Source organism: Ascidiella aspersa, chromosome 3, assembly GCF_963924565.1.
Source record: "Ascidiella aspersa chromosome 3, kaAscAspe10.2, whole genome shotgun sequence".
Lineage (NCBI taxonomy): Eukaryota > Metazoa > Chordata > Ascidiacea > Phlebobranchia > Ascidiidae > Ascidiella > Ascidiella aspersa.
This window is the reverse complement of record NC_139449.1, coordinates 35838936-35848371: the sequence shown is the minus strand read 5'-3', so window position 1 is coordinate 35848371 and position 9436 is coordinate 35838936. Positions and strand designations below refer to the sequence as shown.

At 35.4% G+C, this 9436-nt stretch overlaps 1 protein-coding gene across 1 annotated transcript in view; it reads left to right on the top strand.

Moving 5' to 3' along the window:
* Window positions 1-844: 844 nt before the first annotated feature.
* LOC146162744 (A.superbus venom factor 1-like) overlaps window positions 845-9436 on the top strand; it is a 52694-nt gene continuing 44102 nt past the window's right edge. The window contains exons 1-4 of the mRNA XM_083385287.1: window positions 845-1001; window positions 3990-4101; window positions 5009-5092; window positions 7922-8082. Of these exons, the coding sequence (XP_083241413.1) occupies window positions 952-1001; window positions 3990-4101; window positions 5009-5092; window positions 7922-8082 (407 nt within the window). The 5' untranslated portion in view covers window positions 845-951. The remainder of the gene's footprint in view (window positions 1002-3989; window positions 4102-5008; window positions 5093-7921; window positions 8083-9436) is intronic.

Below are 9436 nucleotides of genomic sequence, written 5' to 3'. Positions count from 1 at the left end.
GTTTTCATGGTCCTATGAGTTTCCTGTGCGTGTTGTTCACTGAGAGCCAAGACCAGCAAACAAAGTTTGCAAACGTTTTTGTTTTGTGGTTCAACATGTTGCACTTGGTGTTGTATTGCGACCTTTAGGTGGAACGAGCGAATAGGTGGCACAAATAAAGCAACCGATTTCACAATATGCAATCTCCACAAATATGCAATCTCCACCATTGGGGACATCAGCAACGTAATTTTAAGGTTGTAGAAGCAAACGTTCTCCAACACTGTTGTATAAACGTTGTAAATAACTTTGGTAAAACGATATTTTTGACGTTGGTTGGTTGACGTTTCCTTCACGTTATATTAAGACCGCTGTACAACGTAACATAGTCAACGTTGGTCAAAACCTTTCCAACAACTTTTAGATATAAAATATTTTGTCAAAAACTTCTGTAGCAGGCACTTATTACATACAACGTTGTGAAAGTTGTCTAAACGTTTTGTGTTTGCTGGGTTAAGCCAATATAATAGAACTTAAGCCAACCGTGTAAAAAACGTAGGCTACAACATTTTAAGTAATACAAAAATTGTACTATATTTTCCGATATGCTTAAATTTCAGCTAGGTAAAGACACCATTCGTAAAACGACAAGCCTTTGCCAACCTTCTACTTGGCAAAGAACTTGTTTCAAGCATTGACAAATATCTTGTTTTAAGGTCGATTGCCGCAATCAAAACTGAATACCACCCCGAATTGCTGTTTTTAGGAGCAAAGTCTGTTTTTTGTTCTGACGATGTTTTTCCACCAGACATTTTTTCTTTTGACTGCTGCTATTGCTACTGATCGCATTTTTGTTGCAAGCGAAATCATTCTGCGTCCAACTTGGAGAGAAGGACGTGCAGCAGATTTACTTAAGTTGTTCAATATTTTTCCCAATGTAAGTTCCAATTTTGAGGTTAACTCTGATTAACGATGCTTGTGGAGGTTATTTTACTACTCGCCGTTGGAAGTTCTGTACAAGGGTAAGATGCCTTCCGTGTGTTATAATGTTCTTATATAAAGCACACTCTTTAGGACAGTGATTCGTAACCACAAATGGGTGTCATTTTAACAATGATATATAGTCTTAAACTGTGATGAGATAAATTTGCTTTTATTTTAGAATTATAAACAGTAAATTTCCTATGTACTGCGGGTCCAACGTACAAAATAAGTAGTATAAAACGTTAAAAAAATAAGCAGTGTAAAACGTTAAAAAAATAAGCAGTATAAAACGTTTTTATGAAATGTATAGACTGATTTTTTGTGGACTTATATAGGGTTGCCAAATGTCATTTCAGGATTTTCTCTGTCATGTCAAGAAATTTTGTGTTAAAATCTGCGTCAGGCAGAAATGAAAAAATCTGCTTAGGCCTATATGTCCAGTATTTAACAGAACTGCACAAATTATATCGCCGATGCATTCACGATATTTGTTAATGCCAAAATTTTTTTTACTGTTCAATAAGTAGCTAAAATATTTATACATAGTAACTGGCGAGTGCAAATACTGTTCTTTGTTACGTCACACACTACCAGGTTTATGGCATTTCAATTATTTTAATTTTGCTGTTCAACAGAGTTTTTGCGTTCTGCGTTCCATTTCAGTAAGCTCAGTTAAAACTTTTACCCAGCACGGTTTTTTTTTCACTTTTGTACTGTAAGTTAACCCTAAACATATTTTTTTCTGGCTTGCTCTGCTTGCATCATAGATCGACAGATTCGGCGAGTCTGCGATGGCTTTTCGGTGTATTAACCCTAAACAGTAAGATCGTATATTTTTCTTTATTAATTAAGGAGTTGCAGGTAAACTTCGTTTGCCTACCGCTAAACCTACTGTGAAAACACAGTTGTTTTGAGTTGTTTAAAGTAATTATTTGGGTACACACCAAGCTGCTGTTTATTAGCCAAATTACTGTAATAAACATCATTTATTTTAAAGATTCGAGCCGATTTTGTTAAGATCTTGAGTTTACTTCTAAGAGAAAAAGTAAAATGTCCATGCTTCAAAAATCGTAGACTTCGAATGGGAAGCAGAATGTTTAGTTTGCCATCCAGGCACATAGATCTCAGTTTGGTACAAAGGTATAGCGCGGATCTAAAATCGCACCCGTTATGATGAACTTAGTAGAAAATATGTAAATGAAAAAGCGCGCTTCATATGTCTATTGTCTACCTATTTTAACCTGTTTTGTTGAATTGGGATTCACCTAAACGCCGAGCGTCTCATCGCACCATCGAAAATGAAAATTTGGGCAACCTAAACTTTATAAAAAAAGCATTTTTCACGCAGCACGCTATTGTTTTCAATCTTTTAACATAAAAAGTACGCCACGATTTAACATTATTTTTTGACGTCGTTTCTGAGTTTTTTTTTTTTTTTTTTTTTTTTTTTTTTTTCCCTGATCTGGAGTTGGCTAATCCAACCTCGGTTAATTTGTCAGGGATTTCGCATTTCAAAATATGGCAACCCTAGACCAATATGCATGTGCAAACACACGTTGACTCAATTTGGCATTCTCTTTTGTATCAATAAAAAATGGAATACTAACGTATAAAAATAATTAACTGATATAATAATCCTTAAAAGGTTTGTTCACTCGTTTGCGATTTAACACCTCTAAACATTAACTACTGGACAAATGAAAAAGAGACAAGCTAACGTTGGTGAAAAAAGGCAAAAAGGCTATGTTTTTGTTTTTATTTTGATATAAACATAATAAGTCGAAATTAGTGTAAAATTGTATTTTTTAAATTGCTCGAACAAAAAATTTGTTAATCTCGCATAACGTCTGCTTCCTTCAATCTATTGATGAAAGTAAGCCGCAACGATCTGTCCTACGATATTCCGACAAAAAAATAATTGCCGGAACGACGGTAGCGGTACGGCAAAATATTTTTTCGAACGGCGTTTCGCTAAAACTATACTCACTTTTAAGAAGGTTATGTTCCAAAATTATGTTTTTGGGTTAGTATAATCATGTTATGGCAACATCATTAGAGGAATTTTTTCGCACAATCTTATTTTGCTTTATCGACATGCTTTACCCTTTTTCTATTTTTGATCCCAAAACCCCAGCGCAAAATAGCCCTTTCCAAAAAGGCAGTCTTGTAGTTAGTAATCATTTTTTAAGTAAACTATGGCTGTTTGTTAGTTCTAGGCTCAACACTTCAAAGATTCGGATGCGAAGTCGGTTAAAACTAATATTGTCCAAATTTGCCGACTTTTCTCGTGCCATGTGTCAGACCGTTCAGCCTGTTTTCCACGAATTTACGTAATAATTATAATATGGTCCGTATACAGCAATTCCGTTCTCTGTCCGAATCCGCAGACCTGTTGATAAATCAGGTTTTTGAGGTGGCCTGTTTTATGACGTCACGGTTTGACGCAACTTTGTGACGTCCCCTTTAAAAAATGTCCTGCATTTCGGTAAAAGTATTATACACTTACCCCTGCTTCAATTTAATGTCTATAGAAGGGGTGACCAACACGCGGCTCTTCACCCAGTTACATGCATACCTTGATGTTGCACTTCTGATTTTATTAAATGTCTCGATTTCGTTTTGTTAAGTTATGGATTATTGCTGGTTCCGACTCAGATTGTTTGCCTTATGGCCAATGTATTTCTTGAGCAATACTTTTGAAACAAGATAAACTCAAAAAATATGCCTAAATAATATTTATAAATGACATTATATCGAGAAATGTGTATTTTTTCATCCAACGCTTCGAGTCACCTTATAAATTAAAATTTTGTCTATAGTTAACGAAATAAAGGCACTTTTTTCGCGCTTCGTGCGATTTCCTTGTGGGAGTAAGTAAGAAATGGATACGGCTATTCTTTTCGTTTCATGTTTGTAAAGTGTGGCTCTTTGCGGCTAACCAAGTATAAAAGCGGCTCTTGGTATCTGATTGGTTGGCCACCCCTGTCCTATAGGATCACAATAGAAATGATTTTGTTCGCTTTCAGATATGATTACACCATCGTGGGTGCAAAAGTGTTTCGGGTTAGCGCAGTCAACAACATCGTACTGAATTTACATGGTTACACAGATACAGCCTTTGTGGAAGCCAAACTTCGGGTAAATATCTAATATTTGGAAGGGCACCGGTAAAAAAAATTTCTGTGAAAGCACCAAAGAGGGCTATTCGACTGTCCCAACTTGGATTTTCGACACATTCTTAATTGAAGTAGTGTACGATTTTGTTCTGTATAACATCAAACTATCCCCTTTTTACTAATATTCCTACTTGGCAAGTAAGCAATGTTTTATTATGATATGTAATGTAAACACCTCACATTCACCAAATTCATTTGTCTGAAAGACTTAAATTCAAGTCAAGTCATCTGCCCCAAATACTTGTCAAGCAGTGTTGTAAACAATTCATTTTGAAATGACTTTAGTCCCAGTCAAGTCATTTGAAAAATAACTTAATCCATGATAAGTCTTTTGCAAAAACAAGTCTTTTTGAATAAATAACAAGTCAAGTCCTAGTCCTAATCATCAGTTGCCCAAGGCAAGTCCCAGTCAAGACATTATGAGAGCAAGTCAATTTCAAGTCATGTCATTGACGTAAACGTAAACTGTTAAACAATAAAAATTGGTACCCTCGTCGGATTGCGAGAAACATTTAAATGAAAAACACTTAATTTAATATCCTAAGATATTTAGCAAAATGACTTAAGTTCAGTCATTTGTTCTAAACACTTAAGTCAAGTCAAGTCATCCAGATCAAAATACTAAAGTCAAGTCAAGTCATTTGAAAACAGTGACGTAAGTGCACTTAAATCAAGCCATTACTTAATCATTACAACACTGCTTGCTTATACCACTGCCAAATATTGCTATGAACCACCAAAAACACTCCATCCAGCACATTGAACAAATAAATTAACTTTCATAAATTGTTTCAAACACTTCTATTACTATGTTTTGTTTGAAAGCTGTTGAAAAACAATCAAAAATAATTTCATGATTATGTTTTTAGACTTTGCCGAGAAGGGAGTCTCAGGTTGCCATATTTGAACGAAGAGAGCTGCCTGCGACCCAGCCAATTCCAATTTCGTTCAAAGTAAGTTACCTGATAAAACAACTTAACCTATATTTTGCTTTCATTTGCAAGCCCTTGGTTTAATATAGGTTACTATGTTAACGACCAGCAAAGGCCTACTGTAGCTAGCGTTGGATACCTGATTTTTTTTTATAAAATTTACTTTGCAGATACTATTGCGCATTTGGTTTTAGTTATTTCGTTGGGTTAAAGACCGTCGTAATAATTTTTTCTGCTGTATAAGCCTATTGTTGCTTTATGTATGTTATTGCTTGTTCCTGGTTTAAGTCACTTATAGATAATATCCGCAATAAATATTGTTTCTTTATAGGTTTTATTGCGTGTTCCCTCGTATGGCGTGCGGTATGAGTTAAGTAAACGCATATAGCATAGGGAATAAACTAAAAATGTTTATATAAATCAGTGGGTATAAAATCAATGTTTTCCCATTTTTCCGGACCAGGTCCGCCAAGCGATTTAATCTGGCCCGCGGCTTATTTTTTCCTAAAATTCATAAAAGGAGAAACAAGGGCGAGTTTCTACATGTTTGGTTGTACGGTATCTTTAACACTTTTTCCAAAGATGCATCTAGACATGACCTCAAAAACTCTATTTCTAGCCTGTTTGAAATACTAAAATGGGAATTATTTTTTTGCTTCACGCGAATCTCCTCTGTCTTTCTCGTAAGTGCCACGCCATTTGTTGGCATCTTTACAGACAAAAAGCATCTTCGGCATTACATATCCTAATATTTATATATTTTTTGCGCTTTGGTCGAATGTATTCCGACTTTAAAATATGAACTAAATACCAGCCGTTTTTAAAACTCTGAAACATACCGATTCCCATTTTGTCAACCTAATTTAGGTTGACAAAATGTGTTTAGAATGTTGTGTGTCTAATTTAGAATGTTGTGTGTTTCTCTCGATTTATACTGTCTTTGCAATATGGTCGTTGCACTGCAAATAACACATCGGTAACTTAAAGCCTCAAAAACCATAAAAAAAAGTTTTTTGTGAGAAATTTTTAGGTATTTTATTTTTAACTTTTGAGTCAACGCGCCCGCAACTTGATAAATGCCAATATATCAACAAGATATGTGGGCTACATTTTTTATCTGTGCGTCACCTCCCCCTCTAAATCTAAATTAAAGTCGGTATTTAAAAAAAAATATATACGCAATTATTTTGCGCTTCGCGCGACGTCTTCTTCAAATAACACTTAAATTGCAAATTTACAAACGTAACAACAACTTCGCTAACTACAAACGTAACAACAACTTCGCTAGCTTATTTGTTTTATTATGACGTCATATAGCGTGTATTTGAGATTTTTTGACCCGGGCCGCCAAAAAATTAAAAGTTTTTAATGCGGCCCGCGGTTAAAAATAATTGCCCACCCCTGGTCTAAGTTTTCATTCTAGCACGATTTGAACAAAGCTGCACGCGGTCATGACCCCTTTCAAACTGTAGGTATATTTTACTTATAGTAGCATTTTTTTTTCGCGCTGCGCGTGAATCCTATTTGTCTGTACGTGGCCGTTATAGTCTATTGACGAAATCTTTTCTGGTCTGAAGAGCCTTTGCCAATACATTTTTTCGCGCCTAAAATTAAAAAATGAAATAAACAGTCCTATTCAAATCACAACCATATAACAATGTTTGACATATATATTATTTTACTTTTGTACATATTTTTACTAAGCAGTTTATCTGCTATAGTAATCCCAACCTAGAGTTTATTCAGACGTAATGTTAGCTGTGTATTGACAAACGAGTTGAACCAAGCAGAACTTTTGGAGGATGGTTTTTAACTTCGCCACCTACTGGGCAACAAATTAAGTAAAAGCGCCACATTTTTGTTAGACGTATTTAAGACCTAGAAACGTGTATATATACACAGTTATATTGGACTAGATTTACCTTATGTAGAAGGGATTGTTATAAAGACTTACCGCGGAATTATTATATTGGTTTGTAGATTTTTGTGTGCAAATAAACAGTTTATACCAATAACATTGATTTGTAATGTTTTATCTGTTTGGGGTGCTCACAGAGATTTTATTTACCGTTTCACAGCAATATTGTGAATTGTTTGTTTGGTTGTTTTTATCACCTTGACTTATTTGTGATTTTCTGATAATTTTTATTTCTGAAAAACTTGTTTGCAAAATATAAAAAAAACAAAAAAAAAGTCCGGTACTCCTGCCCCCTGCCATTCGATTGGTTGTGGTATAGTCGGTAGCTTAACCTTAAACATCATGTTGTATAGCGGAATCGACGCCTACCATCATATTACAAAGGAATTATTAATATACTACTACGTATAGGCTACTCAACGTTATTTAAATACCCTGTAGGTTCATTTTTTATGACGCAAAATAAACGGTATTGGTCCCCATACATTAGTCGACACCATTTTTTTTGTTGTTGTTTTTGCCTTCCTAGCTCCACATTAATATATTTACGGGAACACATAATAAGACCTAAAAAGAAACATCGTCTGAATAAGATATAAATCTGTAAGAATAAGTCCTAAATTCATCGCAATAAGGAATCTGAAAAATAACGCCTGAAACTGTGGGGAGAGGCTAAGGGCGACCGGATAAAGTTAGGTAAAGTGTTGCATGGGACGGATTCTGGCCATTTAGGTCTTATTTCGACGGGTTAGAACTTATTCCGATTTATTGAATGTTGATGTTGATGCTATTTCGGTCTTATGGCTGGAGGCAATATTTACGTTTATTAAAAATCATGTAATTTTTACCCAAAAATTAATAGACACATGTTTTTAAATTAAATTCACAACAATTATTATTATTTATATTATCGCCTTAGTTGTTCGTTGTAGGTAAATGAGTCGGAACTTGTAGAGAGAAGAGATAGAAATACGTACGTGGAATTGGAAATAGAAGTGAGCCAATCCAACGACGATTTTATAAAGAAAATTCCTATATTGTTGAACTTTACCAGTGGATATCTGTTTCTTACCACCAACCGACCTGCTTACCGGTAGGATATTGTTCAACTCAAGGAACGCCTTTTTCGCATTGATAGATTTATTTATTATGTAGAGTAAAACACTGTTAAACTTGTAAATGACGATGAACCATTGTAAATATAAGAAACCTTTTTTTGAACTAAGAAAATATTCACAACTTATTATTATTTAACACGAATGCAGGAACACAGGCTCATAGAGGAGCGAGTAGAGAAACAACCATACGCCAATGCTTGCCACATTCCCCTCAGTAGCACATCATTATTCAATGATGACAAATAAAATTAACACACATATTTGTGTTTGACTAACGATTACGGCTTAGGTATCATTAGTAGTACACCGAAATCCACCGCAGACTCACCGAATCTGTCGATCAATGATGCAAGCAGGGCAGGCCAGAAAAACAACTAGCCTACAGTGAGGTTCGATCTCGCAACCCCGGTAATACATCGGGGACTGTCGCTCTACCAACTGAGCTACAACCATACGCCAATGCTTGCCTTATTCTGTTAGTACAAGCAATTTCACATTAAGGCAGACCTGGACAACATACGGCCCGCCAATCAGTTTAATCCGGCCCGCGGCTTATTTTCAATAAAATACATATAGGCTAAGCGAAAACCAGGGCAAGTTGACAAATCTTGTCAAGACCCCGCCAAATTCGATTTTTAGCCTGTTCTAAATGTGAAAACTAATTCATTTCGCGCATCGCGCGAATCTCTTCTATGTTGCTCGTACGTTTCTGGCGATTTTTTGGCAACTTTACAGACAAATAGCGTCCTCTGCTCAGTGGCACTCTCTCCAACGAAAGTTTAACAAACTTGGCCTAATACTTAAAATATATATAAATATTAGGCTAAGTTTGTTAAACTTTGTAACACATCGGTAACTTAAAGGTATAAAAAGGAAGAAAAGACATATAGGTTAATTTTTCGTACGAAATTTTTCTGTATTTTAATCTTAAATTTTGGGTCAACGCGCCCCACAACTTAATAAACGCTAATATATCAAGCAATGTACATTTTTAGTCGGTGCTCAATGCTTCACGTACCATCTAAATCTAAATTAAAGTTGCATTTTCAAACAAACATAGTCGCAAATTTTTGGCGATTCGCGCGACGTTTAGTGACCTTCTTCAAAACCCACTTAAATTGCACATTTTCCCACAACTCTAAACATAATAACAAATTGGTTGATTATTTGTTTTACACCGTCAGAGTATGACGTCATATTGTATGTATTTTAGATCCTATATTTGACCCGGCCCGCCACAATATTTTAGGTTTCTCATGCGGCCCGCGGCTAAAAATAATTGCCCACCCCTGCCTTAAGGCTACCTCTTTGTGACGTCGTGTTTAGATG